Source organism: Triturus cristatus, chromosome 11 (genome assembly GCF_964204655.1).
Source record: "Triturus cristatus chromosome 11, aTriCri1.1, whole genome shotgun sequence".
In the NCBI taxonomy this organism is placed as follows: domain Eukaryota; kingdom Metazoa; phylum Chordata; class Amphibia; order Caudata; family Salamandridae; genus Triturus; species Triturus cristatus.
This window is the reverse complement of record NC_140594.1, coordinates 814836290-814860853: the sequence shown is the minus strand read 5'-3', so window position 1 is coordinate 814860853 and position 24564 is coordinate 814836290. Positions and strand designations below refer to the sequence as shown.

Sequence of the window (24564 nt, the reverse complement as noted above, 5' to 3'; positions counted from 1 at the left end):
ATCAATCATAGGGATCAATATATAAGGCATTGTCACAGACTTATTTAGTAGTGATGCATATAATATTTAATAAAAATAATATACCTTTTGCAAATCTTGTTAGGTATCCAAGATGGTCATGCAATTGGGCCTGTTGACATGGATTACCAAAATGCACAATTTCATCATTTTCATCAAACGCGCCTGCCAGCTGCTGGTGCTCCTATGGATGTCTGTAAGTATGCACTAAAATGTTTACCATTAAACTATTTTCTGTAAATTATATAATTTATGTTGGTACATACCCTTTTATCATTTAACCTCTGGGTATTTTATAAGTATTCCCAACAAAATTAAAAGCTACATAGCTGAAAAAACATGAATTCTACTTGGAATGTGTTTTTCACAGCCGTGATGTGTCCTCTGTACACGACACTTAATCTACAACAATTTGTGAGTAAGACATCTGAACGCTTTAAAATAAGAAAAGGCATGAAATCATCAAACGATGTTGCAAGTTTCCACGTCCTTCCATCATGGGTTCCATATTGTACTACTGTGTGATATGGCCTTCATCCTTCCTTTCTCACAACAAAGACGTATCCCTGAACCCTAATACTCCTTGGTCATTTGGGATGTTTATTGTGTAGATTTTCTACTTTAGTAATCTATGTAATAATGCTAGTATTTTTTTTTTCCATATTCAAATCTGTAATCTTCCATCCTTTGAATACTGTGCTTGCTTGCCTAAGTTCAGTTGGGTGTCAGTCTTGGACAGTTGCTTTAAATGACCCAATGGATTCCTTTAGGAGAGCCTGCCCACTTTGTCCCAAAAGTGTCTGACCTACCAAAACTGTATACTTTTAGTGCTGTGCTGTCCAACTATTTAAAAACTGTGCTATAGAACACGCAAAGATAAAGCCTGATGCAATCAAACAATTGTGTCACAGGCTTATCCCCATCTACAGATCATGCTGAAGTTGTGATAAGCCCAGTAAGTCACTATTTCAAGACATTTATTTATCCTAGTTTAGGCAGTTTTCCCCTAAGCCTTTACCCATAGCTACTGCTCTGGCCAACTGGTAACTGGTAGGACTGGCTCTAGTGTTATTACAAGTATTATTTTTAAGGGCACTGCAGTCCACCACCACCTACTCTTTCTCCATCCCCTCTATTCCTCTTTGCCTGCAGTCAAGATAGAAGGAAAAGTTCTGTCTCACCTAATGGGCAGCCAGATAAGCTGAGGCAATAGTTGTTTATCAACTTAAATGACTTAAATTGACTTAAATATCAGTCTGTCATCTCTCTCAGAGAGAGACAATGATCCTACAATTGCATTGATACCCCTTGTTTGGACTGCATTGATATTGGATGAATAGATGAATGTGGTATTGTACAATGCATCTTTACGAATGATTCATTAATGTTCTTCATTGAGTTTCTTGAGCTGGAAGGATCTGGGGATACAGTTTAATGGACTGATAATATATTATTTTGATCATTGTATTTTCATAGAAGAAGGCTATAGAAGTAACATGTTGCAGTTATTGTTTTCTTTAACTTACTATTGATCACCACTAAGTGATTTCGAAACTGCAATTTAAAAAATTTAATTCAATTCAGGTGACGATATATCTGTGGAAGGGCACTCGGTGAATGGTTCAGGCCGGTGGTTCTTAAGTCATTTCCCAGTAGCTTAAAGATGGAAAAACAAGTAACTTACCTGCAAAAGACCAGCACCTTCATGCCTCTTATCCCTGTGCTACCTTCTCCAACTTAATCAGTTAGAACTCTCTGTCATAGGAAACTTGACACCATTCCAGACTTGGGAACATATCAGATGGTGTTAGGCCGCTAATGCTGATAAAATCAGATGCAGAGCCTCGCTTATAACAAATCTCCCTACAGTAAAAACAATTGAAGTACAAAGCATATACAGCACTTAATTTGTGAAAAAAAGGCGTGGCGGTGCCTTAAGGTCCAATTAAACATCAGCACCCCGAATACAAGGCTTTGTGACTGTTTTGCCATCTTTCTCGTCCTCCGTATTTCTGATCTGTGGGTTTTTCCCTCTCTGGCATTCGGTAAATATCTGCTGCAGGGAAATAAGTGCTGGTCCTCCAAAAGCACTGCACAAAGAGAACAAAAGTTAAATATGCAAAATGGTGCATTCTGTCAGTTCTCTGATCTTCCCTCAACAGGGTTACTGGTACTACTGCTGGTTCTTATATCGCTTTTACTGGAATCACTTCTGTCCTCCAGAAACAAGTCACTCCAAGTCTGAACATTCTCCAGCCAAGCTGCATTTCTCTTAACAATCTCACCACATAATAGTTTCAGAGAATGTCTGTGGGAAATTGGGTTAGCGGTTGAGGAGGTTGAAAATGTACTCAAATAGCAACCACAATCTCTGTCAGGGTAAAACACAAGCAAACCCCAAATTGCCCTGTACTTAACTCTCCGATAGTTTGGCAGAAATGCAGTCAGGCTTAACTTGGAGGCAATGTATAAAGTATTTATGCAACACTTTAAACAGTAATATAGTGAAAACGCAGCACTAGAAAAATCCCACACCAATTTAGTAAAATAGAGTAAAATTACATAAATTAAATTGCGACCACAATATCAGAGATCCAATCAGCATAACCGGAGATATGCAATTTTAAAGATTTAAGTGAAACTAGTGCCTAGAAACACCAAGCGCCAACTGTGGTTATTTGGTTGTGCCAGAAGGGGGACAAAGTCATAAGTTCAGGCTGCCCACGATGGAGTGCGGGCCAGATACATGGACCAAGCTATGCACACTGAACAAAGTAACTTAAATCCTGGTTGTGGAGTGCTGCGAGATCCAACGTAGAGGATGCGTCATGCAGCAGTGGTTCCAAGGGAGCTACAGTCTGTGATGAAAAATCCTGCTTTGTCACCTAGGATGCCGTCGGAGAGAGGTTTGTGATGTGGAGTCCTGCATCGAGGAAGTGTCACGCAGCAGCGGTCGTTCTGAGTAAGCTGCGGGCTGCGATTCAAGGTCCTGTGTTGGGGATGTGTCACACAGCAGTGGTTTTGATGTGGCTGCGGGGAGATGCAAAGCACTGCGTCGGTTCTGCTCGTACGACCACAGCTGGGCTGGCTGAACCACCTTCAGGCCCACTTCCAAGGGTCTACGACTGGGGTGCCACCACTTGGGAATAGAACTCATCGAATGCTGAGTCCAGGTGTTCCGTTCAAGGTGGTTGGAGCCTTTTTTTGTCCTGAACTCTGATCAGGAGGCCAGCCAACTAGCCCTTAGAGGCACTTTGGTGGTCCTGGGTTCACAATGCAAGTCCAGTCCTTTTCACTCAGGGAGCAGGACAGCAGGGCAAGAGAGTAGCTGTCCTTCCTGCACAGCAGTCCTTCTGAGTCCTTCACAGGTCCAGTGGTGTACTGAAGAGTTGGATCTGAAGGTCCAGTATTCATTTATCAATCAATAAGGGGGGGGGGGGAATGAATGAATCATAACAGACTCAATGCCAGAGTCTCAGAGATTTTTTCTTTGGAGACTCGCAATTACACGGTCACAGTCTGCGGTTATATGATCTCCGCTATTGTGGTTTGGTGGATAGCATCATCATTGGGTCTGTCACATGGGTGTCCCATTCTCCAAGTGACTTAGTAACCTCCACCAAGAGGGAGACTGTCTGGATACACTCACCAGTCTTCAAATGCCATTCGCTTGGAGTGGTATGCAGGAGTACTCCGGAGGACGGTTTAGAGCTAAGCTTAAACCTTTGTCCTATATTATCTCCACAACCTATGATGTTTTACAGTTGCCTGCTTGAGTTATAGGCCTGAAGACTCTGGCATTGAGACCGTTGTGGTTCAGTCACCACCCCCCACACTGATTGATAACTAGTGTAGTTTGGAAGCTGAATGGACCTCTGCTTCTCCCCCTCTTCCACTATTGATTAGTACCGCTCCAGTTTTTATACCAGGTGCCAGCTTTGTAATTAGGAGTAGGTTTTGGAATAGGTGCTTGGAATTTACTGCTCCCTGCTGCACCCCTCCTTGTTTGGGGGCACAGAAGGCTAGTGTCACACCCTTTGAGGGTGCACTTAGACAAAGGCTTTGTGATGGGGAAGTGTGGTAGGTGACCGCTTCTCCCCCTATCAAGTCTGATGACCTATCCTGTCAACACCTGCTCCCCCTTTGTCTCACTGCCTGGCAGCAATATACAAAGACCAACTGCCAGCTATACCTAGTCATGCGATCCAGGCTTCAGGCACCAAATGGTGGGGACAAGAAAATCATAGAACAAATGGTCATAATGCACTCAATTAAACATCCAATGTATTCAAAATTATTTTAACACATTTGAACAGTCAATCAATCTTTCTGTGCATGCTCTAAGAGTGCTCCACCCTGGCCCAATTACATTGTAAGAAAACTAGAACATATGTTCTAGGACCAGCAGGCACTACATTGCCCTAAAGCTTCCAAGTACTCAAAACTAATCAAACGTAAATCAGAGTCCAAACATAAGTGAATTGCTGGTGTTCCAAATTTGCTAAGTTTTTAATCCAGTTTATTGTAGACATCAAAATTGTTCACAAATGTTGACAGCACACTTGTAAATCTTTTTAGAAGAGCATATTACTCTGAACTGTGTGTCCATAAGTCTTTCACAAAAACCCAATGCTTTTCAGGTGTGGTACCCTTCATCAGGGGTAACTAGAAGTAGAAATGAAATGTTTAATATCTAAAGGACTGACATTTAGCGATCACAAGATGTAACCCACTGCCAGCAAGACAGCATATATTCTCTAATAGAAGAGAAGACCTATAGTCAGTGTTAAAATCAAACTAGTCTCACTAGACTACAATACCCAAAATGCATTAGTAATATCACCAAAGAAAAGTGACTATGAACTGACCATGGTTCTTCAATTCTTCAACATGCCTCTTAAGGAGCCCTAAAAGGTGACCAACCCAGAAAACATGCCAATACAACATGCCACCAGTGAAATGTGAACAATGGAGTTTGAACCTTGTGAATGGCTGAAAAGCCCAAAGGCTTGATCAGAATGCAACCAAGAGATGTCAATGTAACCAAACTGTAAATCAAAATAAATAAATTGAACAATTGCTGTAACTATAATGGTGTGGTGTTGCCCCCAGTGTGGCTTATGCATACCTATTAGCGATTCTTTTGAAGTATCGACTGTGTAAAAAAATTAAACATCATGCAAATTGCAAGATGTCAGTGCAGTACTGTGTCAATGAGGCTAACCTAAAAATCGAAGGAGATCAAGCTTACCCAAGTGTATACAAGTAAACTGTAACCCGATAGTGCTTCAAGTCGCGATGTTTCCCCTCGTGTGAGCTAGCCAGAAACTAAGCCATTCCTAGTGCTCATTTGTTACTAATCCAAAGCCTGCAGTGCGTCATACGTGGGTGTAGTTCAGTTCAGTTCAAAAGCTTTATTCGGTTTGTAATAACCATATAAGCAACAAAAAAAGAAAAACATTATACATTATAACAGCCTCTACAACATTCGCAAAGTAAAATACCTACAGATTTTACAGAAAGTGACATGTGCTAACATTGTACATTATGTGCAAATTACGCTATAAAGTGTCATATGCCAACTGTATTCCTATTATAGCTATTATTCTGTAAAAATTAACCGCTATATTCAATGCACCACTTCATATTATGTACAAACGTAAGGAATTATGGATTTCCTAGCAGTAATACTTTTTAAAATGTACAATGCCACATAAAAACAAACATCCGGGCTTAGTGGGTGTAGTTAAAAGTGAAAACAGACAGGACTCAAGTGTCATTACCGAAAGGGAATAAAAAACATTTAATGGGAAAAGCGTGATTTATGGTTTAAATCTTTTATTAATTTTAAAGAAACAACAAAGCGACCCCCAGCTCCCTGTAAACAGTGCAATAAGGACATCAAGTGTCACAAGTAGGAACATTACAAAATTAAGATGCTTGGAGCGGGTCTACAAAGAGAAACAAAGGGTGGGGATAAAGGACATGAAACAATCGCAAAAACCCCACTCTACCGACCCCCCCCACCCCGCCCGTCCACGAACCGGTGAAAAGAAGAAGGAAAAAAAAGGTGGGGGGGGGAGAAGAAGAATGCCCCCGGGGCCAGCGCGCAGCCTGAGGTGGCGGGAGGGTCTTGCTTGCGGGACTTGTGTGTCAGCAAGACGGAGAAGTCTGAGATAACGAGGGCATGTCAATTCTCTGAATTCAGCCGTGAGTAGTGTCAAGAAAGGGCGCCACAGCTCCGGAAATTCAGACCCTCTGCCCGCAAGAGTGAGGGAGAGCTTTTCCATGCCCAGTACCCGCCAAAGCCTCTGCAGCCATCCGGAGTGTGTTGGTGGATGAATGGAATGCCAGTGCGCAAGAATATTCTGCGTTGTTGCCCCCAGTGTGATCGCTATCAACCGACCCCTTCTAGATTTTAGGGGATATGTGATAGGGTTGGTTAAGCCCAATAGGACATACGCAGGGAATCGTGGGATTTGTGTATCAAAGCGGTTGTCCACCTCATCTAGAATGTGAGACCACATCGCTGCTCCATAGAAGGTGTGTGAGTGTGCCGACCTCCCCGCAACCCCTCCAACACAGGGCACTTTGTCGTGCGTCATAGTGGTGTAAGCGTTCTGGCGTGTAATACATGTATGTAGCTACTTTAGTCAGTGTCTCTGTGAGGCCTATGTGGTATGCCGAGTGCCGTGCTCTGTGGTAGATACCTTCCCATTCTTTGTGGCTAAGGGACCGTCCCAATTTCCGCTCCCAGCGTAGTTGACCTGCGTTGTAAGTGTGAGTGGTGCTCAGTAGCAGCTGCTTATATAGGTCAGAAATAAGCTTTTTGTCGGAGGTGCGGGTAATAAGCCATTTTTCATATGGAGTCAGTAAGCGGTGGGCTGGGCAGCGGCTGGGCAAAGAGAGGCTGGCCCCGATGATCCGGAACACCGGCTCACTGCCAGGAGAGGCCGCCCCCTGCAGCGCCGAGAGACTGGGCCGCCAGGCCGCCCACAAGGCCGCTCCGATATCGCGGCACCCAGCTGCTATCGCGGGGTTAAGGGGCCCGCTTCAAGAGCCCTCTACCAGCAGGGCTCAGCTGCCTTCACCAGGGAGAATATCGCCCCCCGAGGAGGCCCGGTGATGCTGTTTTCGGCGGGCGGCAGGTAGGAGCTCCGATCTATGCGTCCTCCACCGCCGCCATCTTGGCCACGCCTCCGAAAAGCGTGATTTAAACCAATAGTGAATCTGTCTGTTATTCACTGTTGCTGTATGAGTATCAGCCAGTTTTCATTTAGTTTCAAAACAAAAAATCATGTGTACTTTGAGATGCTCTTTGCTGTATTCTTACTCAATGTGCTAATCAATGAATAGCGGTGATGAAATACAAATATCCAACGTATTCATGTGGTATTTCCTAAACATGACTGTTCGAAAAATATTTTTGACGGCAGCATTCCTAAATCCACAGAAGCTAATACATAGAGGGCAAACACAAGTAGATGATGGACGGAGCATTGAAACTATTCAGACACTCACCCCCAGTCACAGATCTGGGTTGAATCGATCATCATTCTTTAGCTCACTTTAGCACCCCTGTTCAGACCCAGCTATATGCAAATCAGTCTTGACCCTGTGCCTCATGGGAACAGTCCAGCCCGAACTGCCAAGCCAGGTCTTCCCTGGACCGAAAACAAGCATCCTGGGACCGGTTTGGGGGTAACACCCCTCATTAGTCAGGCTAGCTTGAATCCAGTGGCAAATTGAGTAAGGGACCCACGTCTGGGCAAATTTTATTGGGAGGCCGTTAGGCGCCATTGCCTTCCCGAATTGTACACTTCTTATTGCCAAGAGCAGTTCATCCTCAGTGAGGTCTCCCTCAAATTACTCGATCTTTGGGGGATAGGGTGACAAATCTGATGTCTACTAGTAATTCTCGGGAGTAGTCTGCTGTTGTTGTGGTCACAGGCGTATATAGATTTGTAAAATGAGTTGCAATAGCCTCGATTTCTTGTGGATCTCTCAAGGTCTCATCAGAGTCTATGTTCAGTATTGGCACCAATTGAAGGGTCTGTTTGCGCTTTTCAAATCAAGCTAACAATTTGCCTGCCTTGTCACCCATTTCATATATTTTTTGTGTTGGGTTGCCCTGTGCTTAGCTTTAGCTGTCTGTCACTAGCTGCATTTAGTCTAGTCGCTTGATGTTTATGGTATGTCTAGCAGATTCATTGTCAGTCTATGGCCTTCACCTCTTCCTCCAAGATCTCCTTCTCCAATGCTTCTATTCTTGCTCTCTTTTCTCTATGTTCTACTATGAGCGAGAGCGGCTGGCCCATAATTACTGCTTTGAATGCCTCACAGAGTGTTTGGGGTGGTTCGACTGTTCCAGCGTTTTTGTTGAAGTATGTGCCTGTGTGCTACAGCAATTCTTTTTTGATATGTGGAACCTTCAGGTACCACAGATTGAGAGTGAGAGTTGTCCGTCTGGCGGGTGTGTCCAATGCAAACCTGGCCAGGATGGGAGAGTGGTCGGATATACCCCTGGCCAGATATTTTGCCTCCCTGAAGTAGTGAACGCATTTGATAGTGTGAGCATGTAATCTATGCCCAACTGGCTGTTATGAGCACCAGAGTGAAACGTGTATTGTAGCACTTGGAGTTTGAGGTGGCACCACACGTCAATTAGGCCTAGGGCAAAGAGAAAGTCTGCTAGTAGTGAACGTTCTCATGCGTGTAGTCAGTGGGGAAAGGAAGGGGGGGCGCATGTCCACCTAGTGATGTAGTGTCCTATTTAGATCTTCTCCCAACAGGAGGACCCCCACTGGGAGGTCGAGGCTGACTTTGCTGATGTTGGATGGGTCGTTTTCTGCATTGCTGCGGGACATAGGCTGACAGTAGATTGATAGGTTTCCCCTCCTTCGTTCCAGCCACTGCCGTACATCTGCCAGGTGTATCCATTCACATCCTCTGTATAATGAAGGGACAGCTTTTGCTCATAAGTATACCAGTCCCTCTAGATCCCGAGGGGAACCCCACGTGTATGATTTAGTTTATACCCCCATCTTTCCAGAGCTTTACAGGTGTTGCCCACCAGGTATGTTTCTTGTAATAGTACTACATCTGGTGCCTGACGTTTAATAAATTGGAATACTATCTCTCGTTTGCGTTTTGTCTCCCAATCCGTTTACATGCCAGGTTAGGATTCAGTGTAGCCCCTTCTTTGTTATCTGTTGTGTGTGGTAGGATTCCTGTGTTTGCATATAATCTGGCTTTTGCGGCTCCCCGCTCCTCTGTTTTGGGCCCTTTTTATTTGTTTGGGTTGTGTGGATAGAATGTGTTTCTTAGTGTGTTTGATCTCTCCCCCTACTGCTGTAAAGACTGAATTGAAACATCCCCCCTAAAATGAACTGTCTCATTCCCCGCCTCCCTGCTTGATGGTGTATGAACTTCCTGCCTCCCCAACATTGCAGAGTGCCTGTCACCCTTAACTGGTCAAGTGGTTCGCATTACTCTTATCCACAGCATCTCCCTAAGGCCTTGCCGCATTTTCTCAGTGTTCATTTTGGATTTTGTTTGTTTCATCCTCCGCAGAGCTCATATCTCTAGTGTTGGCTGTTTGATGGTTTCATGTCTTTTTTAATCGTTTACCAGTAAGTGCACGATTTCCAAATTTGCGCCATCCATCCAACCACTCCCATGCTTCTTCGGGGTTAGTAAAAGAACGTTTTGCCTTCCGCTTCCACTCTTAATTTGGCAGGAAATAACATGCCATATTTGAGTTCTTTTTCCCTTAGAGCCCATTTAACTTCCAGAAAACTGCATCGTAGTATTTGTACCTTTAGTGTGAAGCCAGCAAAGAAAGTTATATTGCTGTTTTCGTAGCTGACCGGCGGCGCACTACAGGCTGTTTGTGAAATAATGTCTCTGCCCCAGAAGTTGAAGACTCGTGCCAGTATAGTCCTGGGGTGGCGGTGGGGGGTGCTCCTGGTTTCGCCCTCCCCCCTGGTTCTCTGTGGGCTCTTTCAATGGAGAAGTAGTTTGAGAGGCCTCATGCCTGTAGCTGTTTCGTGATTAGTTCTTCTACAAATAGGTCTGCCGCTGGTCCCTCTGCGCGTTCGGGTACTCCAAGAATACGTACATTGTTTTGTCGTGCCCTGCCTTCATAGTCATCTAGTTGGATTTCCAGTATGTCACTTTTGGTTCGTAGGGCACTGATTTGTTTTAATTGAGCGGTGTCACTGACTACTGAATGAGTTGAGTTCTCCACTTCCTTGACTCTAGCATCCATATTGCGTATACCAGCTCTGACCAGAGAGACCCCCTTGGAGACGGAGTACAGTTTCGATTCCAGCGAGGTACATATGTTATTTAGGACTACCATAATATTGTGGAGGATGAGATCCAGGTGTTCCATAGGTGATTGGGACTGTGTTTGGACTGTGTCCGTCGCAGTCTTTTGTATCTCTGCCCCTTTCTGCCATGCAAACGTATCTAGCTACATCTGCAGTGAGGCCCATCCACTTTTCCCGCCTGTCATTTCTTGGTTTGGTGGGCCGCGTGGAGTTTGTATGAGACCCAGAGTCGGCCTTGTGGTCCCCACCGTCTGCTCTAGGGCAGTGTGCCCCTTCGGGCCAGTTGGGTTTCCCAGGCCCGGCTCCTCTCTGGTAGCACTGATCTCCCGCTCTCACGGCAGACAGGCCGTCCAACGGTTGCAGCCCTCTTTTGTCTCTAGGATACTCGTGGCGCAGTCCCCGGTCCGTCCGTAGTCGTTGGTTGTTCGAGGATCTTACTGTGTTCAGGCAGGACCTACCAGGGCTCGCCTCGCCTTTCCTTCTGTGCACGGCAATGTGCCCCGACGATGGCCCCCCCACCCCAAGCACAGGAGCCTTTCAGAAGTCCATGCTACCGCTCACCTCTGTTTGTGGTTGGGGACAGCTTACGGCTCTGCACGGTATGCCTCAACTCTTCTGGGCTGCCACACAAGGCTCTCCCTGTATCTGCGTCTGCTGAGCCTGGTATTATTGCACGCAATGCGCTATGTCTCATATATATTTGAGCCGGCTCCGATTTGCTTGTGTTATGTTTGTAGTGATGCGGCCACTCGTGCTAGGCCCCGCTGCGGCCGTCGCTTCGGTTTGTGTTGCTTCTGATGGGACTTCACAAATTTGCCGCCGGGGGGTCCTGGAGCCTCTCCCAAAGTCTACGCTGCCTCAACTCCGGCATCACCTCCGCCTGCAGCTGGGAACCGCTTACGGCTCCGCACGGCCTATTTCGGCTCCTCTGGGCTGCCTCACCATGCTCCCACTTTAGTTGTGACAACAGGGCCTGATCTCATTTGTCTCAGTACAGTATGCCGTATATATGTTTGCGCCAGCTCCGGCTTGCCAGTTTCATATTTGTAGTGATGTTGGCCATCACCCTCGTCCTTGCTGTGGTGGTCGCTTCCTTTTGTTACTGCTTTGGATGGGGCCACCCTCATCCGCGTCCCTGGTGATGAGGAATTGCTGTTCTCCGGCCTTTCACCCAGTGGAGGCTCTGGACGATCAGGGCGGCCACTCTCCCACACCAGAGCGCTTGGGGGTGAACTAACCCGGTCAACAGGGCCTTTTAAAGGCCTTTTTAGGCTCGGGATGGGGGCTGCACAACCTTGCTCAGTATAACCTTAGTTTTGATCCAAGGGGATGGGGTCCCAGAGACCTACAATAGCTCGGGTGGGGTGCGTGGGCTCGCTCAGTTTAATTGGGTTCCCGGGGCCTAATATGGCTCCGGCCCCTCCTTAAAATAAATCTATGTGTTGTGAAAAGCCTTCTTAGTCACATCAGCGAGGTGCAGCTTGGATCCTTTTGAACAATTGGCCATTTAAGGTGTAAAATCAATCACACAAAAAGCGATGGAGGAATGCTGACAAAAAGTGTAGCCACTGGAAATCGCTCTGAATATCATTCAGTGCGATTTCCAGTGGCTGACTTTTTGTAAGCATTCCTCCATCACTTTTTGTGTGATTGATGTTACGCCTTTAATCAGATTGGGCCACGAAGCTAAGAACCATACTAAATGAGGAATTCTTACCACAATCACCTTGGTTTTACCAGAATTGAGCATGAGATGATTATTGCTCTTCTAGTGTGCCAAGCAGGAGTGGGGCTTTGATTAAAAAGAGGTAGCGTTTATTCTGTATATTTGGGGATGTGCGTAGATGATTATTGCGCATGCATATACTGCCACGGCTGTCCATCTGTAGGAATTAAACTGCTGCCGTTTTGCTGTCTGCCTAAAGTAAAAATGGTTACTGTCTAGCCATAGAACTAGGTGGCTGTCATCTCCGTATTGCATTAGTGGGAAACCATAAGAGTGAATAATATGAACAAGAGAGGTCATAGTTATTAAACAATGTGGGACTCGGCAAAGAGCCCCGCAGGAACTTGCAGGAGGCAGACTGAACTCAGAATGCAAAGGAGGACGTCAGCAAAACGATGCGAGAGAAATGAAAAAAAGCCAGCTAGAGCTTTTCCTTGTATACTGCAAGCCTGGTGATGGGTTCGAGTAATGGACTACAACACCGTATGAAAGACTGTTGATAGGTTGAGGAGGATCAAGGCATCGCACCCTCCCCCCAATGTACCATCATCCTTGGCTCATCAGTATCCAAAAGTATTGCAGGTTCGGTGCTTTGGAGTATATGTAGGCTTGGTTGAAAAGGGTCAAGAAGAGGTAAAGTGTTAATATGAAGTGATAAGCAAGAGCTGATGCGTTTATCCAGAAATTTGGAGGAAACTGGAGTAGAGAAATGGGACAAAAGGTAGCAAGATCATGGGAGTTTTTTTTTTAATACTGGCACTACGAAGTCGTTTTTTCCATTCATCCGAGACTGTAGCTTAAAAAATAGATACATCCATGCCTTAGATATAACAGGACTGACTGCAACAGCCGTCCCATCACTGATAAAGGGGGGAGGGGTGTTAAGCGAATAAAGCATGGTTTCAGAAATAGAAGAACGTGGTAAAGTCTGAAAATGGTCGAGACATCTGATAACAGAAGGGGATGTTATGTTCAGTAGACATAAGAGTAGACGGTTTAGGGAAGAAACAACTGTCTAGTTTGCTGTGAATAAACTAATATAGTGTATGTCATTGATGAAGGCTGTATAGTGGTGCTTTGGAGAGTGGGAGCAAGAGCGCTTTTTTGCCGTAGAAAAACGTTGTGAAAGGAGATTATAAGATATGTGGATCTTTGTGGCATAATATGAAGAATGTATTCACCAAATCTTTGTTTTAAAGTGTTTTAGAGCCACCAGGGCCGGCTTTAGAGCTGGTGGCGCCCAGTGCGACAATGTTTGTTGGTGCCCCCAATGACCACCTCCACCACGGATTCCCTCAGCATCACACTTTAACAGTGTCCAAGTCTCCTTAACTGCTCTCTATCTCTATTATGCATATATAGCACACTCTCTCAGATACATATATATTGCCACTCATACCAGTGTAGGGTGTCAGAGCACTTTGCATTACACACACAATCAATCATACGTGTGTAACTCAGCGTATAGGAAATGTTACATAAGGCAGAGGACTACAAGGTGTAGGAGCCACATGTCATCCATACTGGTAGGCAGTATAGTTTATTATTGCTTGGTCTAGAGAAGCACAAACTCAGAATTAATAAGGAATACCATAGTTGGGGGTTCTGTTTAATAATGAGAATAGATTTCTGCCTAAATTAATCCTTTTTGTGACACTACTCTTTGCTCAAATCTATACTTTGCAGGGTGCATGCAGTTCTTCGATTAAAGTTAATAGTGGAGTACAATTACAAAGTGCATAGAATGTAAATAGGTCAGTGGGTTACTGCTTTTAAAAGAGACATCATTTTGTTTCTTGCAATTTATAAATTCAAATCCTATAGTAGGATTTTAACCTATAAATTGCAAGTAACAAAATGTCCCTTTTAAAAGGACTAACCCACTGACCTACATACATTCTATGCACTTTGTAATCTGCTCAGTACTTGTTTTCTGCAACAGGAACATTAACCCTCTGCACTACTTTATAGTGGGTCAAAACCACAATTAAACCAAACTCCGATCTCTCTTCAGGAAGAACATTAATCACAGGATTTATCCTGACATATTTTTGTTGCCGGGAAATTGCTGGAGGAAACCAAGGCTGCAGCAGTAGCAGGTGCTTTAAAATAACAATAAACTTGCAAACAGCGACCCTTGGAAGCCAGCACCCGGTGCGGTGGCACCGGTCGCGCCGCCCTAGAGCCGGCCCTGAGAGCCGCAATGTATAGTACTATGCCATATATGCTTTAAACTTTTACTATTACTGTTGGCGGTAACGAGGTCAATTAATACCAGTGGGCAGAAAGGCTGATCTGAAGCTCTTAATTTGTTTTAAGTGAAATGAACTGGGTTATGGAAGAGCCAATCCTCTGATTCCTTTTGGAAGCCACATTATAGTGAGATTCTTCTGTCATAGGGCTTACAATGTCAGTGGGAGTATTTAGAAGATTGGTGAGCTGTGGAGGATGTGATAAAGCCCAAGGGCAAACATTATATTTGAGACACCCAATTATATTTTTTGGGCTGTGTTTGTGAATTGTAATCTAAATGTTGTTCAGGGAGAAGAGATCTCATTGCACACTGCTGCAACGAATACTGGAAAAATCATCATTGAGCTTCAGCTGTTACTTTATCAGGGGAACTCATTTGAGTTAATTTAGATTTGTGCTTTTTATATTGTTACTTAAGTTTGTCATCCAGTAAGGTTTTTTAAAACTTTGTTCTTATGTTCTCTGCAAGGCATCTAGCTAATGCCACCATTTAGTTGTAGAACTCAAGATAAGTAAACACTTGTTAATTTCTCTTTCTTGCCGTGTGATTTCTTCTCATTTTTATACGAGGTTTGTAGATTATGAACCCTGCTCTTAATTTGAGGTTGGCCACATTAATTGCGGTTTGAGTGCCAGTTTTGGGAGGCATGTACCAGCGCGGATTTTCCATGTTACATGGACTACTCCACTATATTTGCTCACCCGACCCTTTTAAGCTCATCATCCATATCAGGTCAGAATTGCCAACCCTCTAACATATTTTATTAGTTACATTATGTTCGAGGCATATGAGCTGCAGATCACACACTTAGGATAGTAGATCGCCATCTGGTGTTGGGCTCGGATGCTTGCAGGCTGTTGTCTTCGGAAGAAGTCTTTGGTCACGAGATAGGTGACTCCTCCCTTGGACTACAGTGCGCATGGGCATCCACTCCATCCTCAGATTGTTTTTGTCCGTTGGGTTCGGATGTAACTTTTCCACTCCGGTAGAAAACTTCAAAAACAAGCTTTCGAAGCGAAAAACTTTTACAAAACTACATCGAGGCACCTTCACTCAACATCGAATTCATCGGACCGGTTCCGGACGTCGACGCGGGCAATTGGACCTATCCGTGCCATAAGGCCTACGGCTCATGGAAAGGACGCAGTTTAAAAAATGCCCCCAGTGTGGAGTAAAGTTCCCACACAGTGACCATCATAAGGTCTGCAACCTGTGCCTCTCGCTGGAACACAACGAGTCCAGCTGTCCAGCCTGCGCCGCATTTCGATCCAAAAAGACCATTTGGGATCGAAGAGCTCGACGCCATATCATGGCACACAGACCAGCCCCTGAACCAGAGAACATCTTTGATGAGGGTCCCGATGTCCCGGAACAAGGTTCCGAGGAACTTCAAATTATCTCAGAAGCAGACGACTCAGACGACCCCATTACTCCGGGGCAACGCGTGATTAACACTGCTCCTACCCCAACTCCTCCAAAACCAAAGGCATTGGTCAAGACTTTGCCAGCTGGCCCCAGTCGAGACCGAAAACACCCTTCAGAAACCCCGCCTTCGGGCTCGGCTCCGAAGAAACACAAGCCTTCCACTGGCTCGGGTCCGAGCAAACCACATATCATTGTGCCTTCGGCACCGAAGACACAAGACCTCTCGGCACCGAAACCGGCTCCGGCACCTACGGCACCGAAAACACCGAGGCCCATAGACAAACCGGCACCGAAAGCTCCCAAGCTCAAAGACTCCTCTTCGGTGCCGAAACCTTCATCGGCACCGAAACCACCGGCTAAGGACTATAATACACTTCCTAAAGCTAAAGACTCTACCGATCACCCAAAACCTCGATCGGAACCGAAAAAATCTACGCCAAAGTCTGTTCCTCAAGACCAAGAACGTTTCCACCCAGATCCAACACAAAAAAGGATCTATATTAATCCAAAAACTGGACATGTCACTGCTGTACCTAGTAGGAAACGGAAACCGGATACAACACCTGCCCCAGTTCCTATAAAGAAGGAGGACTCGGCAACATCACCAATTCCTCCTTCCTCTCCTGTTCCACCTCCTACCCCACCCCCTCTGCCTACACCACCACTACCTCTACCATCTCCATCACATACACCACCCCCACAGGATGATGATGATGAGGACCAGGGGGAGGGGGTAATCCGGGTGATCCTGATGATCGTAATAATCCGTTCACAAACCCAGATACTGAACAATTGGACGACTGGGCATACCCTCTACCAGATATGCCTGACCCTACACCATATCCCTCCAAACCATCACCTCCAGATGACCACCTGGGGTTTGGACAACTAGTACACAGAGCAGCACTTTATCATGGCGTCACTATGCACTCCGATGCACCCGAGGAAGACTTCCTCTTAGACACCTTTGAACAGTCTCAGAAGTTGGTTCAAATTTTACCCATGATTAAAGGGGTCATAAAACACGCCACAGAGGTATTTAAAGACCCCGTTCGGGCCAGGGTACTCAACCCAAGAATTGAGAAAAAATATAGACCTGCCCCAGAAGATCCTTGTTACATCAAAGGGCAGCTCCCTCTGGATTCCCTGGTCGTTTCTAACGCAAGGAAACGTGCCAACTCCCAAACTACGGGAGATACACCGCCCCCAGACAAGGAATCCAAACTATTAGAGGCATCGGGCAAAAGAGTAGCAGCACAAGCCGCTAATCATTGGCTTATCACCAACACCCAAGCCCTATTAGCATGCTACGATAGGGCTCACTATGATCAGTTAGAAGACCTGATACAACACCTACCAGACCAATACAAGGCCCAGGCAAATGACCTTATACAAGAGGGAAAACTTATCTCAAATGCCTCAATTAAATGTGCACTTGACGCCGCAGACCCTGCCTCTAGGGCATTAAACACAAGTGTACTCCTTAGACGCCATGCATGGCTACGCATTTCAGGCTTTAAGCCAGAAGTACAAACTACTATACTTAGCCAACCATTTAATCAAGAACAACTGTTTGGACCAGCAGTAGACGCTGCACTTGAGAAAATGAAAAAAGACACCGAGACTGCTAAATCCATGGGAGCATTGTAGTCTCCACAACCACGTGGCTCCTTTCGACGCACCTTCTACAGGGGAGCCTCCAAAAACATTGGAGCAGACACCTCCTCCACATTCAAACCCTCTACACAAACATCCCCCAGTAGAAGATATTTTAGAGGAGGATATAGAGGAAACCACACCAAGGGACGATGTCGAGGCAGTACCAACACTCGTACCTCTCCCGCCACAAAACAGTTACTTTCCTCCACTCCCCCCAGACCATTCCACTCCAGTCGGGGGAAGACTCAAACAGTTCCTACCTGTCTGGAACTCCATCACAACAGACAAGTGGGTAAGACAAATTATCCAGTATGGTTACTGCCTGGAACTCACCACTACCCCCCCCCCCCCTCCCACACATTCTACCCAAGCAACGCTATATGTCACCAGACCATCTTACGCTCCTCAAACAAGAAGTGGTCTCATTGCTTCAAAAACACGCAATAGAACCAGTTCCCTTACAACATCAGGGTACAGGGGTATACTCACTGTACTTCCTAATCCCCAAAAAGGACGAGACGCTCAGACCAATACTGGACCTCAGACTCCTAAATCAGTACATAAACTCGGATCATTTCCATATGATCACTTTTCAACAAGTACTCCCACTACTAAAACAAGGCGATTTCCTTGCCGCATTAGACCTCAAGGACGCCTATTTTCACATCCCCATGCACCCTGCTCACAGGAAGTATCTAAGATTTGTGGTGGACGGACAACACTATCCGTTTTCAGTCCTTCCATTCGGGGTAACAACTGCGCCCAGAGTATTCACCAAATGCCTAGCAGTAGTAGCTGGATACAAATGAAGGGAAAGACCCAATATACCCTTGAGGGCTTGGGCAGACAAATTAGAAGGTAAAAGTGCCAACAAGGGTTTTTGTTTGAAACAAACTATATAGTTGTATAATTCAAAAGAAATTATTTGGCAGGTGTATTTCAAATTTAACACCAATCAAAGATATCAATTGACTGATTCAATCGTTAAATATAAAGAGCGCACACACTGGAAATCTTTTTGTGAAATAAACACAAATATTTTTTATGTATAAATCAAGTTAAAAGGAGTACAGGTAAACCATTGGTCAAGCAAGAAATCATGAAAAAAGGGTCAAATCATATCCACATTTCATGAAAAAACATCTATTCCAATATATTAAACCGAGATATATCTCATTCTTGAGAAAATAATCAGCTGTAAATAACAGATATTGTAGAAGTAGATGATGGAGTCGACGTTTCGGTCTTGGGTGGCATCAATCCGTCAGACCATCTTCAGGACAATTATTATTGCAAACAAAAGACCCTTCATAGATTATAGATGTCATACGATACTTTTTTATCGTGGTATGAACGTTTCTTGTTGCTGCAAATATTCTTTCAATTTTCTGACAGCATAGGTATATAGAGAGGAGAATCCTTCCTAGTTTATTTTCAAAAGTGTCTTATCTCGAAATGGAAGCGCAATGGTCTGTCCAGGTAGACATCTATAAAACTCAGGCAACAGTCTCTCAAGCTGATACTAATAGCTCCCACATGGGCGCGTCAACCCTGGTTCACAACACTGCTGGAACTCTCTCTAGTTCCACACCAAAAACTGCACCTCTCCCCGTCCTTATTAACCCAGAACCATGGAGAAATCAGACACACATATCCACATCAACTGAACCTAGCGATCTGGCTCCTGAAGTCCTAGAGTTCGGTTACCTCAACCTACCACCAGACTGCATGAATATTCTAAAAGAGGCCAGACGACCTACTACTAGAGCCTGCTATGCTGCGAAATGGAAAAGATTTGCCATTTACTGCACTAACAATGATATACGTCCACTGGATGCATCCATCCAGAACATCATTTGCTACTTACTACACTTGCAAAGATGTAATTTAGCGTACTCATCCATACGTCTTCACCTAGCAGCATTAGCAGCCTACTTACAAAATCGACAACACTTGTCATTGTTTAAAGTACCAGCGATCAAAGCCTTCATGGAAGATCTTAAAAGGATTATTCTTCCCAGATTACCACCCTCTCCAGTGTGGAACCTAAATATTGTTCTCACAAGGCTCATGGGTCCCCCATTTGAATCTCTGCATAAATGCGAACTACAGTTCCTTACATGGAAAGTAGCGTTCCTTATTGCTATCACATCCCTTAGAAGGGTAAGTGAGATCCAGACTTTAACCATACAAGAACCATTCCTACAGCTACACCGTAACAAAGTGGTTCTTAGAAAAGATCCTAAATTCCTACCCAAAGTCAATTCTCCGTTCCATCTTAACCAATCAGTCGAGCTACCAGTGTTCTTCCCAAATCCAGACTCTGTAGCTGAAAGAGCTCTTCTTACCTTAGACGTTAAAAGAGCCCTGCTTTATTACATTGATAGAACCAAATGTTTTCGCAAAACTAAACAATTGTTTGTTGCTTTCTCTCCACCACATAAAGGCAACCCCATTTCCAAATCCGGAATAGCCAGGTGGATAGTTAAATGTATCCAAATATGCTACCACAAGGCTAAACGCACACGATCAGTTCCCCCTAGAGCGCATTCCACACGCAAAATAGGGGCTTCCATGGCATTCCTAGGAAACATTCCCTTAGAAGATATTTGTAAGGCAGCCACATGGTCTATGACACACACCTTCACTAAACACTACTGTGTTGACGTGCAAGCCAAACAACAAGCTTCTGTGGGTCAGGCTGTCCTTAAAACTTCATTCCAAACTGCTGCAACTGATAGAGGTGACCACCGCTAGGGGAGACACTGCTATATAGTCTATCCTAAGTGTGTGATCTGCAGCTCATATGCCTCGAACGGAATATGCTACTTACCAGTATGCATCTGGTCTTGGCATGTAGTGCTGCAGAGCCACACACGCCCACCCACCTCCCCGGGACCTGTATCTGTTCCAGCATCGTCTTACTTAGACATTACACATGGACATCCTTTCTTTATTTTTACAAACTCCATCATTTCCCATCATGGTGAAAAACATTCTGAGGATGGATTGGATGCCCATGCGCACTGTAGCCCAAGGGAGGAGTCACCTATCTCGTGACCAAAGACGACTTCCGAAGACAACAACAACCTGCAAGCATCCGAGCCCAACACCAGATGGCGATCTACTATCCTAAGTGTGTGGCTCTGCAGCTCTACATGCCAAGAACAGATGCATACTGGTAAGTAGCATATTCCTTATTTACCTTTTGCTGACAACATCAGCAGATGTATAGGAAACTGAAGTTGTGGTTTTGCGCAGGTGAAAGCAGTGCTGGCTCCACTGGAGAGCCGGACAGGCTCATGATTAATAGCCCCATTTTAAAATTAATTCCGGACCCCCAACTGTTGGCACTCGGATATTGTGTTGAGTTTGCATTCCAATAGCTAACACATTTTTATTTCAGCTGTGTTGCCGGATATGGTCTCTGATTTGTTTAGGGTGCTGTATAGACAGCTATGATGAAATCAAAATAACCAAGGTTCAGGCGAAACTGTAAGAAAATGTTTTTGTTAAGATATTCTTAGTTTGTAAACATGTAGATCTTATCTTGGACTGTTCTGCAGAAACTCATTCAATTCACATTTGTCTGTCTTGCAAGATTTGCCGAAACATTTCTAGTGTTTAAGAATTATTAGATGTATAGGATAAAGGCAGTGAAAATAAGTGCTCACAGTTTGGTCAGCTTAAATTCCTTTTTTGGGTTTAGAGGCAGATAAGAACCGTCAAGACAAGGATGTGCTTGGGAATATATAAGGACAGGGAATATTTAGTTGTGGTTAAATGTATGAAGAATGTTCATTTCGAGGTGATTTTGCATGTGGTTGGACGAAATAAGATACAGGTCATTGAAGGAACGTGGTACGTTAACTCAGGTGAATTAAAGTCTAATACATTTATGAATTTGGAGACATATACTTTGTAGGAGAGAAGGGAGGTTTGTGCATTAATGAAGGTAAATAAAAGTGTGGTACGGTTAGGAGTTTGGAGACGACTACTTTTTAGGTCTCGCAGACCTGCGTTGCAGCGCACATGCACTGCTCGCTCTGCGAGGCTTCTTGTACTCAAGCAGATTTCAGAAGTGGAGTGTAGGCTCTGCCCCTTCTTTCCATTGGCTTGCGTCATCGTGCATACTAAACGCTGCCTTTCCATTGTAAGTGAGGCTTTTCAGTCACTCCTTGTTACAGCCCTGTCTCCTTTTGGCCCCGCCCACCCAGACTGGATCGTTTGCTTGCAGTGGTAGACTGTCTCCTTTATTAGTCCATAAGCACAATTTTGTTGTTTATTCGTCTTTGGCAATGGCGCCCAGCAGACGTGAATCCGCATGCACAGACAGTCAGGAAACTGAGCACAAGAGCAGTAGCATTGCATCAGTGTACAGATGTGGATTTGAAGCAATACTAGTTTCAGTTTATAGTAAAGTGTCATTCCCCCCATAGCTGGATCACACATCCTGACAACAGCATGGTGCCAGATCAGCCTTTGAAATTTGCCCGAGTGAGGTTGGGAGTGTTTGAGAGCTCCCCTTAAGCTATTTGACTGCTAGAAACAAACGATCCTCAACTCAACCCAGCACACCCACTTCCACCACGGCCCTTCGTGTGCATTGTGCGCCGCAGAGCGAGGCAGGCTTTCATCGCCTGGCTTTGCTTGTTTATTTTTAGTATTCAGCTTGCACTGAGAGACTGCATACCTCTGCAGTGCCTCTTCATATCTCCCCCAGCCCCTCCTGCTCTCCTTTGGACCACCCGTCCTCGCGCTCTGTCAGTGACTTATTATACATACCACAACGGAAAGATAAGCATAAACGGCAACCTCCTAAACAACCCTGCAACGTCTTGTCCCGTATCCGAGTCGGATCAACATCCAGTGAGGTAAAAAGAAAAAAAATGAGTAACGTGACTGGTGTTTATGTAGAGCGCTCTGAACACCTTCAGGTCGATTTCGCGCTTTATACAACTGCAAAAAAAAATAGTGGACATCTGTAAATTATGTAATCCGTTTCTTCACAAAAACTCCAGTTTAAGGCAGTAGACCGCCTATCTAATTGTTTGATATTTTTTTTTAGAGATATTGCACTCAAAGAAATCTTTAGCCTCGCACCTAAATGCGTCGCATGGCAGAGCACCTTTATATTTTCAAAAATATTTTTCTGTACGTTTCAACAAATAAATGCTCTCCCTGCTATGCACAGATTACCAGCTTTCATCTCAGGGGTAATACAACAGAAAAACACCGTCTGCGCAGAGGGATGGGCCTGCGCCATTGCCTCACAAGTAACCGTATTCCAAACTGCATGAAAGCGGCCCTTAATACCTCACAGAGGTCCCGTCATTCCGAGGTCACACACTCCTTAACCACCAGAGTCAGGCAAACTTTGTACCTCAGTTTGGCCCCCGGGGCTCACTTTTCCCTCCTCCACACTTAGAGGGCACATGTTTTTCTTAGAGGGCACATGTTTTTCTTAGAAAGGCAGATCTAATCTTATCACCCAGCATACCCAATGTCAGAAAACTACCTACCCCAGAAACAATGCCAGATAAAATATTAATTTGGGGGCAGGACACACTCTCTCCTATCGCTTTTTTAAAAACAATTTATAGGACGGGCGTTGAGCGCATTTGCGAGAGTTTAAGCTACTGGCATTGTAAATGACAATGCATTTTATTCATCTGTTTTAAAACACATAAATAAAAGGCATTGTCATTTACAATGCCAATAGCTTGAACTGTCGTAAATGCGCGACCTATTGCATTGCAAATGCTTGTTAAGAGGAAGAGCCTCAAACGAGGATTGAGGTTACCTGCATAACCAAATGGGATGGAGTATTGTCCTTCCATTAGCCTATGAAAGCACATAATATGATGATGTAGCATTGACCTGTGCACATTATGTTTTTACCTCAAAGGAGATATGTTTCTAGCAGGCAAATGGTGTGAAGGAAGTAGTGATAACGAATGTGGTTAACATTATTTTAACTTTGGAGGAAAGTGAATTGATACGAGTTTGAATGTGTTCTTGTTGAGCGGTGCTGCGTTTTAAGGAAAATAAAGGGATTTAGCTGGTGAGTAAGCAAGCATAAAGGCCCACTTGGCTATGTCAAGCATGCAACAAATTTCTGGATGGGCGATAATGACTACGGAGAACTGCTAAAAGGGAGGCAAGAGGGAGACAAAGTCAAGATGGAATGAATTGGGATATGGAATCTTCAGTAAACAAGAGTGTTGCCAAACTATAATGTCTTTAACTGTGCCACCGAGATATATTTCGACATTGCTCAAAGTTATTGTCATACTCTTTAACATTCACAGATCTAGTCTAACTGTTTTTTTCCATCTTCTAGCAGCGTCATTTGGAACTGCCTCTATGAGCATGCCTGCAGGATTTGGAGCTGCTACTGCCTATAATCTTCCTACCAGTTTTAGTGGTACTTTTCATCAGCCAGCATTTCCTGCCCAAGCAGCTTTCCCACAGCAGGCAGCCTTTTCTCAACAACAGAATGGTAATCTAATACATGCAGGTAGTGTTGATAAATGTATTTCGCAGGAATTTTATTTTTTCTTGAAGATGTATCTTTACTTTGCCTTCATGTGAAGACTCTTACTCAGAAATGTATACTTGACTTGGATTTCGAGTAATATTAACTATCACTGACAAAGGGAATCAGCCAGTTAAATGTTCTGGTGCTTACAGAATAGTGGTAGGGATTTAAAAGAAGACAATGTATATATGTTTCGTACGACCAACAAATAAAATTAGTTTTTTCTGAAGAAACCAACATATTCAATCGTTTTGTTCATCTGGGTTATTTTAGAGTATATGTCGAGTAATACAGAAACTTCGTTTCACAACAGGAATGTGCTATATTTTATATGATCAAAGCATGGTGTTTAAAAGTAAAGTTAAAGATTGGCATACTAAGAAGACAAGTTAATCCTCTTTACTGGTTTGTCCTCACCTCTAACACCAACACCACAAAACCTGCATGCCTCATACTATTTATTTGGATTTCTCTCTTTTTTTAGCAGTCCCTTATTGATTTTCAACAAATCTAGTATACAAAACAGTGTCACATCAGCATTTTCATAAAATGAATCAACATTTTCATTATAATTTTGCCTTGTTACACACTCCATATCCCTTCTACC

At 44.3% G+C, this 24564-nt stretch overlaps 1 protein-coding gene across 8 annotated transcripts in view; it reads left to right on the top strand.

Annotated features, from left to right (window-relative positions):
- AGFG1 (ArfGAP with FG repeats 1) overlaps positions 1–24564 on the top strand; it is a 559380-nt gene that overhangs the window by 393690 nt on the left and 141126 nt on the right. For 2 of the 8 annotated variants that reach the window (XM_085634550.1, XM_085634546.1), the window contains 2 exons: positions 104–214; positions 23763–23918. In XM_085634550.1, coding sequence (XP_085490676.1) covers positions 104–214; positions 23763–23918 — 267 coding nt within the window. Of the gene's footprint in view, positions 1–103; positions 215–23759; positions 23937–24564 lie in introns of all 8 variants that reach the window. The other 6 variants (XM_085634548.1, XM_085634544.1, XM_085634549.1 and 3 more) reach the window with 3 other exon arrangements.